Consider the following 20,984-nt stretch of genomic DNA (forward strand, 5'->3'; position numbering starts at 1 on the left):
ACTTGTTAGTATAAACAAATATGCAGTCTGCTGAAAACAAGCTGTTCTTTTATGGTCTTTCTTATGGAGTGCAGTTCAGCTAATAAACCTCTTTCTGCTTTTCATTGCAAGCAAGCCCGATAGTGTTTTTAAGCTTCATACTGGATTGTAATAGGAAAGTTGCAGTTTGCTGAATACAAGTTGTTCTTTGACAGTCTTGAATACTGAGTGCAGTTCAGTTAATAAAACTGTCTTTCTGGTGCTCATTGCAAACAAGCCAGAAAGTGTTTTTTCTGTGTTCTACTCATCTGTATAAGCAAAGATGCAGTTTGCTGGAAATAAGCTGTACTCTAACAGTCTTTCTTATGGAGTGCAGTTCAGTTAATAAAACTCTTTCTGGCTTTCATTGCAAGCAAGCCCGAAAGTGTTTTTATGCTTCATACTGGATTGTAAAAGCAAAGTTGCAGTTTGCTGAAAACAAGTTGTTCTTTGACAGTCTTGAATACTGAGTGCAGTTCAGTTAATAAAACTGTCTTTCTGGTGCTCATTGCAAACAAGCCAGAAAGTGTTTTTCTGTGTTCTACTTGTTAGTATAAACAAAGATGCAGTCTGCTGAAAGCAAGCTGTTCTTTTATGGTCTTTCTTATGGAGTGCAGTTCAGCTAATAAACCTCTTTCTGGCTTTCATTGCAAGCAAGCCCGAAAGTGTTTTTATGCTTCATACTGGATTGTAAAAGCAAAGTTGCAGTTTGCTGAAAACAAGTTGTTCTTTGACAGTCTTGAATACTGAGTGCAGTTCAGTTAATAAAACTGTGTTTCTGGTGCTCATTGCAAACAAGCCAGAAAGTGTTTTTCTGTGTTCTACTCATCTGTATAAGCAAAGATGCAGTCTGCTGAAAGCAAGCTGTTCTTTTATGGTCTTTCTTATGGAGTGCAGTTCAGCTAATAAACCTCTTTCTGCTTTTCATCGCAAACAAGCCAGAAAGTGTTTTTCTGTGTTCTACTCATCTGTATAAGCAAAGATGCAGTTTGCTGGAAACAAGCTGTTCTTTGACAATCTTGAATTCTGACTGCAGTTCAGGCAATAAAAATGCATTTCTGTCATTCAATGGAAACAAGCCAGAAAGTGTTTTTCTTTGCTCTTCTTGTCTGTATAAGCAAAGATGCAGTTTGCTGGAAATAAGCTGTACTCTAACAGTCTTTCTTATGGAGTGCAGTTCAGTTAATAAAACTCTTTCTGCTTTTCATTGCAAGCAAGCCCGAAAGTGTTTTTATGCTTCATACTGGATTGTAAAAGGAAAGTTGCAGTTTGCTGAAGACAAGTTGTTCTTTGACAGTCTTGAATACTGAGTGCAGTTCAGTTAATAAAACTGTCTTTCTGGTGCTCATTGCAAACAAGCCAGAAAGTGTTTTTCTGTGTTCTACTCATCTGTACAAGCAAAGATGCAGTCTGCTGAAAGCAAGCTGTTCTTTTATGGTCTTTCTTATGGAGTGCAGTTCAGTTAATATAACTCTTTCTGGCTTTCATTGCAAGCAAGCCCGAAAGTGTTTTTATGCTTCATACTGGATTGTAAAAGCAAAGTTGCAGTTTGCTGAAAACAAGTTGTTCTTTGACAGTCTTGAATACTGAGTGCAGTTCAGTTAATAAACCTGTCTTTCTGGTGCTCATTGCAAACAAGCCAGAAAGTGTTTTTCTGTGTTCTACTTGTTAGTATAAACAAATATGCAGTGTGCTGAAAGCAAGCTGTTCTTTTATGGTCTTTCTTATGGAGTGCAGTTCAGCTAATAAAACTCTTTCTGCTTTTCATTGCAAGCAAGCCAAAAAGTGTTTTTATGCTTCATACTGGATTGTAAAAGCAAAGTAGAAGTTTGCTGAAGACAAGTTGTTCTTTGACAGTCTTGAATACTGAGTGCAGTTCAGTTAATAAACCTGTCTTTCTGGTGCTCATTGCAAACAAGCCAGAAAGTGTTTTTCTGTGTTCTACTTCTTAGTATAAACAAAGATGCAGTCTGCTGAAAGCAAGCTGTTCTTTTATGGTCTTTCTTATGGAGTGCAGTTCAGCTAATAAACCTCTTTCTGGCTTTCATTGCAAGCAAGCCCGAAAGTGTTTTTATGCTTCATACTGGATTGTAAAAGCAAAGTTGCAGTTTGCTGAAAACAAGTTGTTCTTTGACAGTCTTGAATACTGAGTGCAGTTCAGTTAATAAAACTGTGTTTCTGGTGCTCATTGCAAACAAGCCAGAAAGTGTTTTTCTGTGTTCTACTCATCTGTATAAGCAAAGATGCAGTCTGCTGAAAGCAAGCTGTTCTTTTATGGTCTTTCTTATGGAGTGCAGTTCAGCTAATAAACCTCTTTCTGCTTTTCATCGCAAACAAGCCAGAAAGTGTTTTTCTGTGTTCTACTCATCTGTATAAGCAAAGATGCAGTTTGCTGGAAACAAGCTGTTCTTTGACAATCTTGAATTCTGACTGCAGTTCAGGCAATAAAAATGCATTTCTGTCATTCAATGGAAACAAGCCAGAAAGTGTTTTTCTTTGCTCTTCTTGTCTGTATAAGCAAAGATGCAGTTTGCTGGAAATAAGCTGTACTCTAACAGTCTTTTTATGGAGTGCAGTTCAGCTAATAAACCTCTTTCTGCTTTTCATTGCAAGCAAGCCCGAAAGTGTTTTTATGCTTCATACTGGATTGTAAAAGCAAAGTAGCAGTTTGCTGAAGACAAGTTGTTCTTTGACAGTCTTGAATACTGAGTGCAGTTCAGTTAATAAAACTGTCTTTCTGGTGCTCATTGCAAACAAGCCAGAAAGTGTTTTTTCTGTGTTCTACTCATCTGTATAAGCAAAGATGCAGTTTGCTGGAAAAAAGCTGTACTCTAACAGTCTTTCTTATGGAGTGCAGTTCAGTTAATAAAACTCTTTCTGGCTTTCATTGCAAGCAAGCCCGAAAGTGTTTTTATGCTTCATACTGGATTGTAAAAGCAAAGTTGCAGTTTGCTGAAAACAAGTTGTTCTTTGACAGTCTTGAATACTGAGTGCAGTTCAGTTAATAAAACTGTCTTTCTGGTGCTCATTGCAAACAAGCCAGAAAGTGTTTTTCTGTGTTCTACTTGTTAGTATAAACAAATATGCAGTGTGCTGAAAGCAAGCTGTTCTTTTATGGTCTTTCTTATGGAGTGCAGTTCAGCTAATAAAACTCTTTCTGCTTTTCATTGCAAGCAAGCCAAAAAGTGTTTTTATGCTTCATACTGGATTGTAAAAGCAAAGTAGAAGTTTGCTGAAGACAAGTTGTTCTTTGACAGTCTTGAATACTGAGTGCAGTTCAGTTAATAAACCTGTCTTTCTGGTGCTCATTGCAAACAAGCCAGAAAGTGTTTTTCTGTGTTCTACTTGTTAGTATAAACAAATATGCAGTCTGCTGAAAGCAAGCTGTTCTTTTATGGTCTTTCTTATGGAGTGCAGTTCAGCTAATAAACCTCTTTCTGCTTTTCATTGCAAGCAAGCCAAAAAGTGTTTTTATGCTTCATACTGGATTGTAAAAGCAAAGTAGCAGTTTGCTGAAGACAAGTTGTTCTTTGACAGTCTTGAATACTGAGTGCAGTTCAGTTAATAAAACTGTCTTTCTGGTGCTCATTGCAAACAAGCCAGAAAGTGTTTTTTCTGTGTTCTACTCATCTGTATAAGCAAAGATGCAGTTTGCTGGAAATAAGCTGTACTCTAACAGTCTTTCTTATGGAGTGCAGTTCAGTTAATAAAACGCTTTCATTGCATGCAAGCCCGAAAGTGTTTTTATGCTTCATACTGGATTGTAAAAGCAAAGTTGCAGTTTGCTGAAGACAAGTTGTTCTTTGACAGTCTTGAATACTGAGTGCAGTTCAGTTAATAAAACTGTCTTTCTGGTGCTCATTGCAAACAAGCCAGAAAGTGTTTTTCTGTGTTCTACTTGTTAGTATAAACAAATATGCAGTCTGCTGAAAGCAAGCTGTTCTTTTATGGTCTTTCTTATGGAGTGCAGTTCAGCTAATAAACCTCTTTCTGCTTTCCATTGCAAGCAAGCCAAAAAGTGTTTTTATGTTTCATACTGGATTGTAAAAGCAAAGTAGCAGTTTGCTGAAGACAAGTTGTTCTTTGACAGTCTTGAATACTGAGTGCAGTTCAGTTAATAAAACTGTCTTTCTGGTGCTCATTGCAAACAAGCCAGAAAGTGTTTTTCTGTGTTCTACTTGTTAGTATAAACAAATATGCAGTCTGCTGAAAACAAGCTGTTCTTTTATGGTCTTTCTTATGGAGTGCAGTTCAGCTAATAAACCTCTTTCTGCTTTTCATTGCAAGCAAGCCAAAAAGTGTTTTTATGCTTCATACTGGATTGTAAAAGCAAAGTAGCAGTTTGCTGAAGACAAGTAGTTCTTTGACAGTCTTGAATACTGAGTGCAGTTCAGTTAATAAAACTGTCCTTCTGGTGCTCATTGCAAACAAGCCAGAAAGTGTTTTTTCTGTGTTCTACTCATCTGTATAAGCAAAGATGCAGTTTGCTGGAAATAAGCTGTACTCTAACAGTCTTTCTTATGGAGTGCAGTTCATCCATCCATCCATCCATTATCTGTAACCGCTTATCCAATTTAGGGTCGCGGGGGGTCCAGAGCCTACCTGGAATCATCGGGCGCAAGGCGGGAAGGAGTGCAGTTCAGTTAATAAAATTCTTTCTGGCTTTCATTGCAAGCAAGCCCGAAAGTGTTTTTATGCTTCATACTGGATTGTAAAAGCAACGTTGCAGTTTGCTGAAAACAAGTTGTTCTTTGACAGTCTTGAATACTGAGTGCAGTTTAGTTAATAAAACTGTCGTTCTGGTGCTCATTGCAAACAAGCCAGAAAGTGTTTTTCTGTGTTCTACTCATCTGTGTAAGCAAAGATGCAGTTTGCTGGAAACAAGCTGATCTTTGACAATCTTGAATTCTGACTGCAGTTCAGGCCATAAAAATGCATTTATGTCATTCATTGGAAACAAGCCAGAAAGTGTTTTTCTGTGCTCTTCTTGTCTGTATAAGCAAAGATGCAGTTTGCTGGAAATAAGCTGTACTCTAACAGTCTTTCTTATGGAGTGCAGTTCAGTTAATAAAACTCTTTCTGCTTTTCATTGCAAGCAAGCCCGAAAGTGTTTTAAGGCTTCATACTGGATTGTAAAAGCAAAGTTGCAGTTTGCTGAAAACAAGTTGTTGTTTGACAGTCTTGAATACTGAGTGCAGTTCAGTTAATAAAACTGTTTTTCTGATGCTCATTGGAAACAAGCCAGAAAGTGTTTTTTCTGAGTTCTGCTCATCTGTATAAGCAAAGATGCAGTTTGCTGGAAATAAGCTGTACTCTAACAGTCTTTCTTATGGAGTGCAGTTCAGTTAATAAAACTCTTTCTGGCTTTCATTGCAAGCAAGCCCGAAAGTGTTTTTATGCTTCATACTGGATTGTAAAAGCAAAGTTGCAGTTTGCTGAAAACAAGTTGTTCTTTGACAGTCTTGAATACTGAGTGCAGTTCAGTTAATAAAACTGTCTTTCTGGTGCTCATTGGAAACAAGCCAGAAAGCGTTTTTCTTTGCTCTTCTTGTCTGTATAAGCAAAGATGCAGTTTGCTGGAAATAAGCTGTATTCTAACAGTCTTTCTTATGGAGTGCAGTTCAGTTAATAAAACTCTTTCTGCTTTTCATTGCAAGCAAGCCCGAAAGTGTTTTTATGCTTCATACTGGATTGTAAAAGCAAAGTTGCAGTTTGCTGAAGACAAGTTGTTCTTTGACAGTCTTGAATACTGAGTGCAGTTCAGTTAATAAAACTGTCTTTCTGGTGCTCATTGCAAACAAGCCAGAAAGTGTTTTTTCTGTGTTCTACTCATCTGTATAAGCAAAGATGCAGTTTGCTGGAAATAAGCTGTACTCTAACAGTCTTTCTTATGGAGTGCAGTTCAGTTAATAAAACTCTTTCTGGCTTTCATTGCAAGCAAGCCCGAAAGTGTTTTTATGCTTCATACTGGATTGTAAAAGCAAAGTTGCAATTTGCTGAAAACAAGTTGTTCTTTGACAGTCTTGAATACTGAGTGCAGTTCAGTTAATAAAACTGTCTTTCTGGTGCTCATTGCAAACAAGCCAGAAAGTGTTTTTTCTGTGTTCTACTCATCTGTATAAGCAAAGATGCAGTTTGCTGGAAATAAGCTGTACTCTAACAGTCTTTCTTATGGAGTGCAGTTCATCCATCCATCCATCCATTATCTGTAACCGCTTATCCAATTTAGGGTCGCGGGGGGTCCAGAGCCTACCTGGAATCATCGGGCGCAAGGCGGGAAGGAGTGCAGTTCAGTTAATAAAATTCTTTCTGGCTTTCATTGCAAGCAAGCCCGAAAGTGTTTTTATGCTTCATACTGGATTGTAAAAGCAACGTTGCAGTTTGCTGAAAACAAGTTGTTCTTTGACAGTCTTGAATTCTGACTGCAGTTTAGTTAATAAAACTGTCGTTCTGGTGCTCATTGCAAACAAGCCAGAAAGTGTTTTTCTGTGTTCTACTCATCTGTGTAAGCAAAGATGCAGTTTGCTGGAAACAAGCTGTTCTTTGACAATCTTGAATTCTGACTGCAGTTCAGGCCATAAAAATGCATTTATGTCATTCATTGGAAACAAGCCAGAAAGTGTTTTTCTGTGCTCTTCTTGTCTGTATAAGCAAAGATGCAGTTTGCTGGAAATAAGCTGTACTCTAACAGTCTTTCTTATGGAGTGCAGTTCAGTTAATAAAACTCTTTCTGCTTTTCATTGCAAGCAAGCCCGAAAGTGTTTTAAGGCTTCATACTGGATTGTAAAAGCAAAGTTGCAGTTTGCTGAAAACAAGTTGTTGTTTGACAGTCTTGAATACTGAGTGCAGTTCAGTTAATAAAACTGTTTTTCTGGTGCTCATTGGAAACAAGCCAGAAAGTGTTTTTTCTGAGTTCTGCTCATCTGTATAAGCAAAGATGCAGTTTGCTGGAAATAAGCTGTACTCTAACAGTCTTTCTTATGGAGTGCAGTTCAGTTAATAAAACTCTTTCTGCTTTTCATTGCAAGCAAGCCCGAAAGTGTTTTTATGCTTCATACTGGATTGTAAAAGCAAAGTTGCAGTTTGCTGAAGACAAGTTGTTCTTTGACAGTCTTGAATACTGAGTGCAGTTCAGTTAATAAAACTGTCTTTCTGGTGCTCATTGCAAACAAGCCAGAAAGTGTTTTTTCTGTGTTCTACTCATCTGTATAAGCAAAGATGCAGTTTGCTGGAAATAAGCTGTACTCTAACAGTCTTTCTTATGGAGTGCAGTTCAGTTAATAAAACTCTTTCTGGCTTTCATTGCAAGCAAGCCCGAAAGTGTTTTTATGCTTCATACTGGATTGTAAAAGCAAAGTTGCAGTTTACTGAAAACAAGTTGTTCTTTGACAGTCTTGAATACTGAGTGCAGTTCAGTTAATAAAACTGTCTTTCTGGTGCTCATTGCAAACAAGCCAGAAAGTGTTTTTCTGTGTTCTACTTGTTAGTATAAACAAATATGCAGTCTGCTGAAAACAAGCTGTTCTTTTATGGTCTTTCTTATGGAGTGCAGTTCAGCTAATAAACCTCTTTCTGCTTTTCATTGCAAGCAAGCCCGAAAGTGTTTTTATGCTTCATACTGGATTGTAAAAGGAAAGTTGCAGTTTGCTAAAGACAAGTTGTTCTTTGCCAGTCTTGAATACTGAGTGCAGTTCAGTTAATAAAACTGTCTGTCTTTCTGGTGCTCATTGCAAACAAGCCAGAAAGTGTTTTTTCTGTGTTCTACTCATCTGTATAAGCAAAGATGCAGTTTGCTGGAAATAAGCTGTACTCTAACAGTCTTTCTTATGGAGTGCAGTTCAGTTAATAAAATTCTTTCTGGCTTTCATTGCAAGCAAGCCCGAAAGTGTTTTTATGCTTCATACTGGATTGTAAAAGCAACGTTGCAGTTTGCTGAAAACAAGTTGTTCTTTGACAGTCTTGAATACTGAGTGCAGTTTAGTTAATAAAACTGTCGTTCTGGTGCTCATTGCAAACAAGCCAGAAAGTGTTTTTCTGTGTTCTACTCATCTGTATAAGCAAAGATGCAGTTTGCTGGAAACAAGCTGTTCTTTGACAATCTTGAATTCTGACTGCAGTTCAGCCAATAAAAATGCATTTCTGTCATTCATTGGAAACAAGCCAGAAAGTGTTTTTCTTTGCTCTTCTTGTCTGTATGAGCAAAGATGCAGTTTGCTGGAAATAAGCTGTACTCTAACAGTCTTTCTTATGGAGTGCAGTTCAGTTAATAAAACTCTTTCTGCTTTTCATTGCAAGCAAGCCCGAAAGTGTTTTTATGCTTCATACTGGATTGTAAAAGCAAAGTTGCAGTTTGCTGAAAACAAGTTGTTCTTTGACAGTCTTGAATACTGAGTGCAGTTCAGTTAATAAAACTGTCTTTCTGGTGCTCATTGCAAACAAGCCAGAAAGTGTTTTTCTGTGTTCTACTCATCTGTATAAGCAAAGATGCAGTTTGCTGGAAACAAGCTGTTCTTTGACAGTCTTGAATTCTGACTGCAGTTCAGCCAATAAAAATATATTTCTGTCATTCATTGCAAACAAGCCAGAAAGTGTTTTTCTGTGTTCTACTTGTTAGTATAAACAAATATGCAGTTTGCTGAAAGCAAGCTGTTCTTTTATGGTCTTTCTTATGGAGTGCAGTTCAGTTAATAAATCTCTTTCTGGCTTTCATTGCAAGCAAGCCCGAAAGTGTTTTTATGCTTCATACTGGATTGTAAAAGCAAAGTTGCAGTTTGCTGAAAACAAGTTGTTCTTTGACAGTCTTGAATACTGAGTGCAGTTCAGTTAATAAGACTGTCTTTCTGGTGCTCATTGCAAACAAGCCAGAAAGTGTTTTTGTTTGCTCTTCTTGTCTGTATAAGCAAAGATGCAGTTTGCTGGAAATAAGCTGTACTCTGACAGTCTTTCTTATAAAGTGCAGTTCAGCTAATAAAACTCTTTCTGCCTTTCATTGCAAGCAAGCCAGAAAGTGTTTTTATGCTTCATACTGGATTGTAAAAGCAAAGTAGCAGTTTGCTGAAAACAAGTTGTTCTTTGACAGTCTTGAAAACTGAGTGCAGTTCAGTTAATAAAACTGTCTTTCTGGTGCTCATTGCAAACAAGCCAGAAAGTGTTTTTCTGTGTTCTACTTGTTAGTATAAATAAATATGCAGTCTGCTGAAAGCAAGCTGTTCTTTTATGGTCTTTCGTATGGAGTGCAGTTCAGCTAATAAACCTCTTTCTGCTTTTCATTGCAAGCAAGCCCGAAAGTGTTTTTATGCTTCATACTGGATTGTAAAAGCAAAGTAGCAGTTTGCTGAAAACAAGTTGTTCTTTGACAGTCTTGAATACTGAGTGCAGTTCAGTTAATAAAACTGTCTTTCTGGTGCTCATTGCAAACAAGCCAGAAAGTGTTTTTTTCTGTGTTCTACTCATCTGTATAAGCAAAGATGCAGTTTGCTAGAAACAAGCTGTTCTTTGACAATCTTGAATTCTGACTGCAGTTCAGCCAATAAAAATGCATTTCTGTCATTCATTGGAAACAAGCCAGAAAGTGTTTTTCTTTGCTCTTCTTGTCTGTATAAGCAAAGATGCAGTTTGCTGGAAATAAGCTGTACTCTAACAGTCTTTCTTATGGAGTGCAGTTCAGTTAATAAAACTCTTTCTAGCTTTCATTGCAAGAAAGCCAAAAAGTGTTTTTATGCTTCATTCTGGATTGTAAAAGCAAAGTTGCAATTTGCTGAAAACAAGTTGTTCTTTGACAGTCTTGAATACTGAGTGCAGTTCAGTTAATAAAACTGTCTTTCTGGTGCTCATTGCAAACAAGCCAGAAAGTGTTTTTCTGTGTTCTACTTGTTAGTATAAACAAATATGCAGTCTACTGAAAGCAAGCTGTTCTTTTATGGTCTTTCTTATGGAGTGTAGTTCAGTTAATAAAACTCTTTCTGGCTTTCATTGCAAGCAAGCCCGACAGTGTTTTTATGCTTCATACTGGATTGTAAAAGCAAAGTAGCAGTTTGCTGAAAACAAGCTGTTCTTTGACAGTCTTGAATACTGAGTGCAGTTCAGTTAATAAAACTGTCTTTCTGGTGCTCATTGCAAACAAGCCAGAAAGTGTTTTTTCTGTGTTCTACTTATCTGTATATGCAAAGATGCAGTTTGCTGGAAATAAGCTGTTCTTTGACAGTCTTGAATTCTGACTGCAGTTCAGCCAATAAAAATGTATTTCTGTTATTCATTGCAAACAAGCCAGAAAGTGTTTTTCTGTGTTCTACTTGCTAGTATAAACAAATATGCAGTCTGCTGAAAGCAAGTTGTTCTTTTATGGTCTTTCTTATGGAGTGCAGTTCAGCTAATAAAACTCTTTCTGGTTTTCATTGCAAGCAAGCCCGACAGTGTTTTTATGCTTCATACTGGATTGTAAAAGCAAAGTAGCAGTTTGCTGAAAACAAGCTGTTCTTTGACAGTCTTCAATACTGAGTGCACTTCAGTTAATAAAACTGTCTTTCTGGTGCTCATTGCAAACAAGCCAGAAAGTGTTTTTTCTGTGTTCTACTCATCTGTATAAGCAAAGATGCAGTTTGCTGGAAATAAGCTGTACTCTAACAGTCTTTCTTATGGAGTGCAGTTCAGTTAATAAAACTGTCTTTCTGGTGCTCATTGCAAACAAGCCAGACAGTGTTTTTCTGTGTTCTACTCATCTGTATAAGCAAAGATGCAGTTCAGAAAATATGTACTCTATTCTACTCATCTGTATAAGCAAAGATGCAGTTTGCTGGAAATAAGCTGTACTCTAACAGTCTTTCTTATGGAGTGCAGTTCAGTTAATAAAACTCTTTCTGGCTTTCATTGCAAGCAAGCCCGACAGTGTTTTTATGCTTCATACTGGATTGTAAAAGCAAAGTTGCAGTTTGCTGAAAACAAGCTGTTCTTTGACAGTCTTGAATACTGAGTGCAGTTTAGTTAGTAAAACTGTCTTTCTGGTGCTCATTGCAAACAAGCCAGAAAGTGTTTTTCTGTGTTCTCCTTGTTAGTATAAACAAATATGCAGTCTGCTGAAAGCAAGCTGTTCTTTTATGGTCTTTCTTATGGAGTGCAGTTCAGCTAATAAAACTCTTTCTGCTTTTCATTGCAAGCAAGCCAAAAAGTGTTTTTATGCTTCATACTGGATTGTAAAAGCAAAGTTGCAGTTTGCTGAAAACAAGTTGTTCTTTGACAGTCTTGAATACTGAGTGCAGTTCAGTTAATAAAACTGTCTTTCTGGTGCTCATTGCAAACAAGCCAGAAAGTGTTTTTTCTGTCTTCTACTCATCTGTATAAGCAAAGATGCAGTTTGCTGGAAATAAGCTGTACATATCATCCAAAGTTGAATGTCAGCGTGTAATGCGTAGATTTTAGAGCTCCTTGATATACTGAGTCACTTATCGTAAACTTTTCTGACGTACAGCGAGGAGGAGGGTTTAGGAGGGGCAGCGTTAAGACATCTTCAAATGTCATTTTTATCGTATGAAAACAGTATGTTTTTGGGGTGTGGGTCATAGACCGGGGGAGAAAATGAACGATTTTAAAACAATCTTAAACACTAGAACTACCAAACCGCTGCCATTTGGCAATTATACCTTTAAATCCCAAAGAACTGCCATTTGGCAGGTGTGAACAGCTCTTCTCACCTCCAGTGTTATTTAAATGAGGCCTTTACATTTGAAACGAGACACTCTACTGCACTCCACACTCTTTTCTGCAGCAAGTTGGTGAACCCCCACCCCCAAAAAAGTCAACATTACCAGACATTTAGATTCAAGGTAGTTTTATTGGTATATGAACAGGAAAGGAACATTTTGCTTGGTTTCCCTGTACAATGAAATAGTAATAAAGGAAGTAATAAAAGATAAAATAAGCATGCAACTATATGATAACAAAAGTATTCATAAATAGAAATGTAAACTATACAGAAATATAAACTATGTTCTTCATGCCACACTGAGCCATCTTTTGCCGTCTCTGTCAGCCACTCGTGTGTCTCCATGCGACCTCTCTTTCCTGGAGGTGGTGAAGTCTCCTCATCTACAGGACCATATGTTTGAGATTTGATTAGTGAAAGGTTAAAATAATGTGAAATTTACACAAACATGGTATTTGAATTATAAATCCAAAACATCTCAAATCTGCCTCCTTTGTACTAATTTTGGATTGTTTTTTCACTGATGATTTATCTAAACAGAGCCTGTGCACGCGTGTGTGTGTGATAAAGGGGTGGGGGGCTCGCGTATGTGCGCGCGCGATAAAGGGGTTCATCGTGGGGGGTCGTAGATCGTAGATATCTATAATAAAACAGAGCGAAGGGCGGGAATTACGGTTAAAATACACGTTTATGATTGGTTGAGGGGAGGGCGGGAAATCCGTGGGTAAAATACACGCTTGTGATTGGACGAAGCGAGGGCAGGACTTTTGATCAAGGGCGGGAAAATACACGCTTATGATTGGTCGATGACAGGGCGGGACTTCCGATCAAATACACGCTTCTGATTGGACAAGGGGACGGGACTGCCCTTCCAAAAGGGGGCGGGGCTTGACGTGGCACGCTCTGATTGGCCCAAATGACCTGTCAAAACGAAGTTACATAAAGTGCCTCATATATCTCTCTGCTAATAAAGCTCAGGTTAGCCAAAATTGTTGTTTGCATATTAGCTTGATATATTATAACTGGAAATTATGGAACTTAAGGAATTATTGGAAAGATGTGCAGTATGTATGTCAAACTTAGTTGACTTGGTGCAAAATCCTATGCTTGCGACCATATTCAAGATCCGCTAAAACGCAGCTCCATTAGCTTTGTGCTACCTTAATAACATAGCTCATAGCTAAGTTACATATTTCATGTGGATTCTTTAGAAATCTGAATAGAGCCAGTGATAGATATAGAGTCAAGCTCTGTTACATTAATCAGATGGCCTCAGTATTTAAAAATAGGATGAAGCCAAAATGGTATCATTCTGCCTTAATTGGCCAAGAGTAAATTCAAGCTAAAGCTCAGCCTGTCCAAAACCCATTGTGTCTTTGCTTAAAATATTACTTAAACTTATTGCTTAAAAAGGGTTGTAAGTGCAAATAATAATAATAATAATGTGCAGTTGTATGTTTGTCTTGTTTTTTTTTTTTTTTGGAAGTTGTTACAGTGAATTAATTGTGATCATTTGAAACAACATCTTGGTCTTAGAAATATCTAGAATAAATTTTTACATGAAATGAACAATGAAATAACTTATACTACAAATAATGCATGTCTTACGAATTCTGCTGCATTCTTAACAATGAATTCATTCATTCATTATCTGTAACCGCTTATCCAGTTCAGGGTCGCTGTGGGTCCAGATCTGGAATCATTGGGTGCAAGGCAGGATTACACCCTGGAGGGCGCCAGTCCTTCACAGGGCAACAAGCACACATTCACTATGAACACTTTTGACTCGCCAATCCACCTACCAGCGTGTGTTTTTTGACTGTGGGAGGAAACCGGAGCACCCAGAGGAAACCCACACAGACACAGGGAGAACACACCAAACTCCTCAAATCAAATCAAATCAAATCAAATTTATTTATATAGAGCTTTTCACAACTGATGTTGTCACAAAGCAGCTTCACAGAATTCCAGTAAGACAAAGATTTGACATGAAATGTAAAAACAAATGTAAAACCCTCAAGTGAGCAAGCCAGGGGCGACAGTGGCAAGGAAAAACTCCCCCAGCTGAGTAAGAAACCTTGGGAGGAACCAAGGCTCACAAGGGGTGACCCATCCTCCTCTGGTCAATCTACTGGTGATGATAGTTAGTAGTCCATGAGAACTTCAGTGTAGGGACAGCTTCAAGGCACTTGGTGGTTGCTGGAGCGTGGGCAGCTGGTCTGAAGCATGGAGGAGGGTCTCGACAGTCATCCATCAGTGTCCAGACAGACAGGTGGGCAGTTGTTTACTCGGAAAAATGTAAAGGGATGGAATTAGTTTTGAACTGTTTTGTGTTTGTAAAGTAGAAAATATGAAAATTTCCAGAGTGTGGCTAATGACTCCGGCAGATCTGACTATGACAGCTTTAACTAAAAGGAGAGAACCAGGAGGACACACAGACACGGGAGCATCCTGAAACACTGGCATCCCTCCGCTCCACCGTCAACAAACCTGAGTGATCGCGAGAAGCGGCGGGACGACAGCACCAGCGTCTCAGTTTACTATAATTCCCTGTGTCCATGGACCCCCCGGATCTGCCGCCTTTATCTATGGGGGAGTATTAGCTACCAAAAGATAAACTAAACAAATGTGTTTTTAGCCTAGATTTGAAGATTGCGAATGTGTCTGAGTCCCGAACACTTTCTGGAAGATCATTCCAGAGTCTGGGGGCTTTATAAGAAAAGGCTCTTCCCCCAGCTGAGGCCTTCTGAATTCTGGGAACAATTAAAAATCCAGTATTCTGTGATCTGAGTGAACGTGGAGGCTCATAATAGGAAATTGTATCTTGAAGATATTCAGGAGCAAGCCCATGTAGAGCTTTATATGTTAATAACAAAATTTTGTAGTCAATGCGGAATTTAACAGGCAGCCAATGAAGTGATGATAAAACTGGGCTGATATGTTCAAATTTTCTAGTTTTAGTGAGGACCCTAGCTGCAGCATTTTGAACTAGTTGAAGTTTTCTTAAATTGCTGCTGGTGCATCCTGACAGTAGTGCGTTACAGTAGTCAAGCCTTGAAGTAATAAAGGCATGTACTAATGTTTCTGCGTCCTGAAGGGATAAGGCATTTCTAATCTTAGCAATATTGTGAAGATGTAAAAAAGCTGTCCTAGTGATACTACCTATGTGTTGATCAAATGATAAATCAGGGTCAATTATGACACCAAGATTTTTTGCTGCTGAACCAGGTTTAATTTTCAGCGAGATTTAAAATTTAATCTGATAATTTATTTCTTGCCACTTTTGGACCCAAAAGCAGGACCTCTGTTTTGTTGCTGTTTGGAAGGAGGAAGTTACGCAACATCCAGCCTTTCACGTCTTTTACACAGTCCTCTATTTTCTTTAATCTGTGTTTGTCATCGGGCTTCGCTGAAATATACAATTGTGTGTCGTCTGCGTAACAGTGAAAGTTAGTGTCATGGTTTCTTATAACTGTGCCTAGCGGTAACTTGTATAATGTAAATAATAATGGTCCTAAAATAGAGCCTTGTGGAATTCCAAATCTTACTTTAGAATAATTTGAATTTAGATTGTTTACTTTTACGAATTGATAACATTCCGTTAAGTAAGATTTGAACCATAATAGAGCTGTCCCTGTGATTCCAACCATGTTTTCTAACCTTTCTATGAGAATATTGTGGTCTATTGTATCGAAGGCTGCGCTTAGGTCAAGAAGCACCAACAGGGATACGTGGCCTTGATCAGAGGCAAGAAGAAGATCATTTGTTATCTTGACTAGAGCTGCTTCTGTACTATGATGTTGCCTGAATCCAGATTGGAATTTTTCATATATATGATTCTTATGTAGATATGAACTAAGTTGTTGGGCAACAGCTCTTTCTAAGATCTTGGAGAGAAATGGCAAATTAGAAATAGGCCTGTAATTAAACAGTGTACTAGCATCAAGATTTGGTTTCTTGATCATCGGTTTAATAACTGCTAGTTTAAAAGCTTTGGGTACATGGCCCAGACTAAGGGATGAGTTTACTATAGTTAAAAGAGGATCAATAATAGCTGGTAGTACTTCTTTGAGCAACTTTGTGGGACTTGCATCAAGTGTGCAAGTTGTACAGTTTGCGGAGGTGATAATCTTCTCTAGTTCTAATTGTGGGAGTGGGTAAAAGGTTTCAAGTCTTTCTTTTACAGTTATATTATGTTTTATATCATTCACATCGGGTGGCAGCCAGGATGGATTTGATCCTGTGGCTTGAGTTTGTTGTCTAATATTCTCAATTTTATTATTAAAAAAGTCCATAAAATCTTTACTGGTGAGAGTTGCTGGAATTAGTTGTTCAGAACCTGCTTGATTTTTTGTAATTCTAGAAAACACACTAAACAGTGCTCTCGGATTATTTTTATTATTGGAGATCAGCGAGGCCAGATATGCTGAGCGAGCTTTAGTGAGGGCATTTCTATACTCTATAAGGCTGTCCTTCCAGGCAGAATGGAACACTTCCAGCTTGGTTGATCGCCATTTCCGTTCTAGTTTTCGTAATGTTTGTTTTAAAGTACGGGTCTTATCATTATACCATGGTGCGAGCTTTTTCTATCTTATACTTTTATGTTTAAGTGGTGCTACCTTTTCTAAAGTAGATCGACAGGTATCTTTTAGGTAATCAGTTAGTACATCTAGGTCCATTGGGTCTGATGGAGTTGGAACTGGGGTCGATAGTTCTGGTAGGTTTTCTATAAATTGTAGGGCGGTAGATGGTTTTACTATACGCCTTGTAGAATAGCGAGGGTTCCTACATATATTATGGCTAAAACGTAGCTCATATGAAATTAAGTAATGATCGGAGATTGCTGAGGATTGCGGTAAGATATTAATTTTGTCAATGTTAAGACCTAGTGTCAGAACTAAGTCTAAAGTGTGGCTGCAGTAGTGTGTAGGCCCTGTTACATTTTGAGTAATACCAATAGACACACAGACAGTCACCCGGAGGAAACCCATGCGGACACGGGGAGAACACACCAACTCCTCACCTGGAGTGGGAATCGAACTCACAGGTCCCTGGAGCTGTGCGACTGCGACACTACCTGCTGCGCCACCCACCATGCTGCCCACTGTGGGAGGAAACCGGAGCACCCAGAGGAAACCCACACAGACACAGGGAGAACACACCAACTCCTCACAGACAGTCACCTGGAGCGGGAATCAAACCCACAGGTCCCTGGATCTGTGTGACTGTGACACTACCTGCTGCGTCACCATGCTGCCCTAACAATGAATCACCTTAAGTAATTTTACAAACATTAAAACTATTACAGGGCGGCATGGTGGAGTGCTCCCATGTGGTTTCCTCCCACGGTCCAAAGACCCAGGTTGTTAGGTGGATTGGTGACTCAAAATTGTCCATAGGCGTGAGTGAGTGTAGCCTCAGAAGGACTGGCGCCCCCTCCGGGGTGTGTTCCTGCTTTGCGCCCAATGATTCCAGGTGGGCTCTGGACCCACAGCGACCCTGAACTGGATAAGTGCTTTCATTCATTGTCTAATGAATGAATGAATGAAAACCATTACACAAAACTTGTAACATTTATTAGGTCCGTCTTATGTTTCCCTGTACTACAATATCACATAAAATAAAAAAAGATCTCTAATAAGCAGGATATGTATTTTCTATACTACCTTCACATTGTTGAAATTGCCCGTATGCCTGAATTGACTGTATGCCCTGTATGACATTCATACATTCAAGTTATTCATCTTTTCCTTATGAAACAATGACAGGAAATAAAATGCTTATGAAACAAAGACTGCAGGAATCTGTATTAATATTGCAGAATATTGCTTTAATAATAACTCCACACATTCAGTATATTTCATCATATCTCTACTGAATCCGGACATATCAACAGTTTAAATTCAGAATCAGTCTGGGTAATATCCATGTTTTGGCAGGGTCCAAAAATCATTATATTTTTAGTGCTTTAGCAAAGAAAAAAAACTTCAATATATATGCAGTATCCTTCATGGATTTTTAAATTGTTTGTAAAAAGAAACTGCCAATACAATAGCTTGATATTATTTAAAGAAGGAAATGACTATTCACACATATAATGTCAGAATTCTTATACTAACACATCAATTTATTTCTTCATTAAAACATTTCTTTATTGAATTTGTTCCCATATTCTTAAAAAAGTGTCAATTTAGCTATGTACAAACAAAGAGACAAAACTGCCCTTAAAAAACTACTGGTGCATTTATTCATGTCTGCCATGACAGATGTCAAACGAACTCAAGAACAGATGCAACATTTTACTTCCTTTCTTGTCCCTGTAAAATTTAAGTAAATTTTCAAGTTCAGTTCTTAAAGAATAATACTTTTAATTTAAGTAACAAAAGTGAAGAATGACAGTTGGTATTCAAAATAATATGAACATACAGTCGTGAGGCTGACCATTTTAGATGAGGCAAGCCTGAGTCTGTGTCAGTTTTAGGACCACTGGCAGTAACAGTCTGTGGGTTCCTGTATGGAGTAGCTGACCCATGTGGAGTTTCCACTGCAGTACAGCTGAACTGAGCGACGCTGAAGGCCCATCTCCCTGCAACACTTACAGAACCGTGCATATGTGTTGATATTGTAGTTGTAAATACTTGCTGAAGGACATTTTCCATCACATGACACTATGTTTACCTAGAAAAAAATACATGCAAGACAGTTAAGTTTTTATACTCATTTATACTTTTTTTATAAGTTTTTATACTTATGAATGTTTGTCATAAGCCAAATTTTAAAATAAAGCTTAACCAAAATATGCCAATATTTCATGGTTTAATTTTTCAAATAAAAGGGAAAAATACATTTGAACCAAATTCTGCCACCCTGAAATGGGAACAAGATGGAAACCATCTCTGGGAGTCTAAACTGGGTTCCAACTAAACTGACTAATATATTTTTACTGATAAATAGTAGTTGTATTAATTTTTTTTCAGTGTCCAACTGAATACAGCATACAGTCAATGGGAGTTAAGTCTGCAGCAGTCCTACCCTTGTGAAACAAATGTGTGTATTAAAGTGTACTATTTTGGAACCATTAATTGGTACTAAATCATTATTAATATGTCATTTAAATTACATAAATTTACACTTAATTTGTACTGAGTGTACTATTCATGTTATTTTTTAAAATATTTTTTAATGCTTAGTGTTGTATGTCAAATTCTTCTCATTTACAGATTTTGTAAAGTGCAATACTGTATGTTTTGTGCTACTGCATAGATTTTATCAGTGATAATATTGAAACGGTCTGATTGTTTAAATTAGTGACATTTATTTTATATTTTATTGTATCAGAAGAGTGAAAAAAATAACATGTAACTAGTATCATTATCCATCCATCCATTATTTGTAACCGCTTATCCAATTTAGGGTCGCGGGGGGTCCAGAGCCTACCTGGAATCATCGGGCGCAAGGCTGGAATACACCCTGGAGGGGACGCCAGTCCTTCACAGGGCAACACAGACACACACACGGACACTTTCGAGTCGCCAATCCACCTGCAACGTGTGTTTTTGGACTGTGGGAGGAAACCGGAGCACCCGGAGGAAACCCACGCGGACACGGGGAGAACACACCAACTCCTCACAGACAGTCACCCGGAGCTGGAATCGAACCCACAACCTCCAGGCCCCTGGAGCTGTGTGACTGCGACACTACCTGCTGCGCCACCGTGCCACCCTAGTATCATTATATATTAAATATATATTAAATTAAATTGTTACATAATTACATATTTGTAGTGATTTAGTACAACTTAGTGGTTCCAAGATATAATAATATATAGATAACATACTTCCTTTTTTGACAAGGGTAAAAATTAATTATTCATGATAGATTTAAAATAATATTTTCCTTAAAATGTGTGCATTGGTTTTGTAAGTTTGCAAATATATAGAACCTTAAATACATTTAAATAAATCATTGGATAAAAATGTCACATTAGACTAATTTGTGCAAGACTAAAAGGATATGTAGCAAAATTCAAGAATGCTGAATGTTTCTCAACATAAAATAGCAAATATTTCATCATCTATGTTACATAATAGCTTTAAATCTCAGAGAATTCAGAGAATATCTGCATTGGCCACCTAAATTTCCTCTATGACCCTCCCAAACCAGCTGAACCAAACAAAAAGGTTTTTTTTTCTTTGCTTATTTCTGATTGGCTCTTTGAGAAGTATTAAATCGACAGAATGTTTTTTTTTCAGCTCAGCAGAGTAACTGAGAACAGGAGTGTCACGGAGGCGTGATGAGAGGACTTATGGAGGCGGACACACTCGCTACAACACAGAGATTATAGCAAATAGACAAACGAACTTTGATGAGAAACACGAATTAGAAACATAGGCAAAGAGCACGAACGAGAACGAGAAACGAGAAACGAACGCTAATAATAACAATACAAACTAGAGCCGCTAGCGGCTATCTGCGGGTTCAAGCACTAACTGGCTTAATATGGCAGTCAAGTCAAATCTGACAACTCCTGTAGTATGAATTGATCGGGAGAGGATGTATTGACATTTGTGGCTATGGCAAAATTGTTAGAAATTGAGCCAAGTAGGTATGTGCAGTGTCAGATTATTTTTGTAATAGGTGCTTGTGTTTGTGACTTGTGTTCTACAGTCTCTGAGGTGTGTTTGTTTCTGAGTGATGTGTGTGATGTAAGAGGGTCTTTGTGTGAGGTATATAATGTGTGAGCAGTGCTTACTTTAAAGTTGAATATTACAGGTGTTGGTCATAAAATTAGAATATCATGAAAAAGTTGATTTATTTCCGTAATTCTATTCAAAGAGTTAAACTTGTATATTATACTCATTCATTAGTCACAGACTGATATATGTCAAGTGTTTATTTCTTTTAATTTGATGATTATAAATGACAATTTATAATTTGAATTTTGTGAAAAGGTTCAATATTGAAGACAACTGGTGCGACACTCTAATCAGTGAATTAACTCAAAACACCTGCAAAGGCCTTTAAATGGTCTCTCAGTCTAATTATGTAGGCTCCACAATCATGGGGAAGACTGCTGACTTGACAGTTGTCCAAAAGATGACCATTGACACCTTACACCAGCAGAGCAAGACACAAATGGTCATTACTAAAAATGCTGGCTGTTCACAGAACTCTGTGTCCAAGCACATTAATAGAGAGGAGAAGGGAAGAAAAGATGTGGTAGAGGATTGTTAAATAAAACCCATTCAAAAATGTCAGGGAGATTCTC

General features: G+C 37.9%; 1 protein-coding gene across 1 annotated transcript in view; it reads right to left on the reverse strand.

The window, feature by feature from the left end:
• Positions 1–18,193: 18,193 nt before the first annotated feature.
• The window catches only part of LOC136676794 (otogelin-like), a 474,914-nt gene continuing 472,123 nt past the window's right edge, over positions 18,194–20,984 (reverse strand). Inside the window, exon 58 of the mRNA XM_066654019.1 lies at positions 18,194–18,394. Coding sequence (XP_066510116.1) covers positions 18,194–18,394 — 201 coding nt within the window. The remainder of the gene's footprint in view (positions 18,395–20,984) is intronic.

The sequence above is a fragment of the Hoplias malabaricus genome, chromosome X2 (genome assembly GCF_029633855.1).
Source record: "Hoplias malabaricus isolate fHopMal1 chromosome X2, fHopMal1.hap1, whole genome shotgun sequence".
Taxonomy (NCBI): Eukaryota; Metazoa; Chordata; class Actinopteri; order Characiformes; family Erythrinidae; genus Hoplias; species Hoplias malabaricus.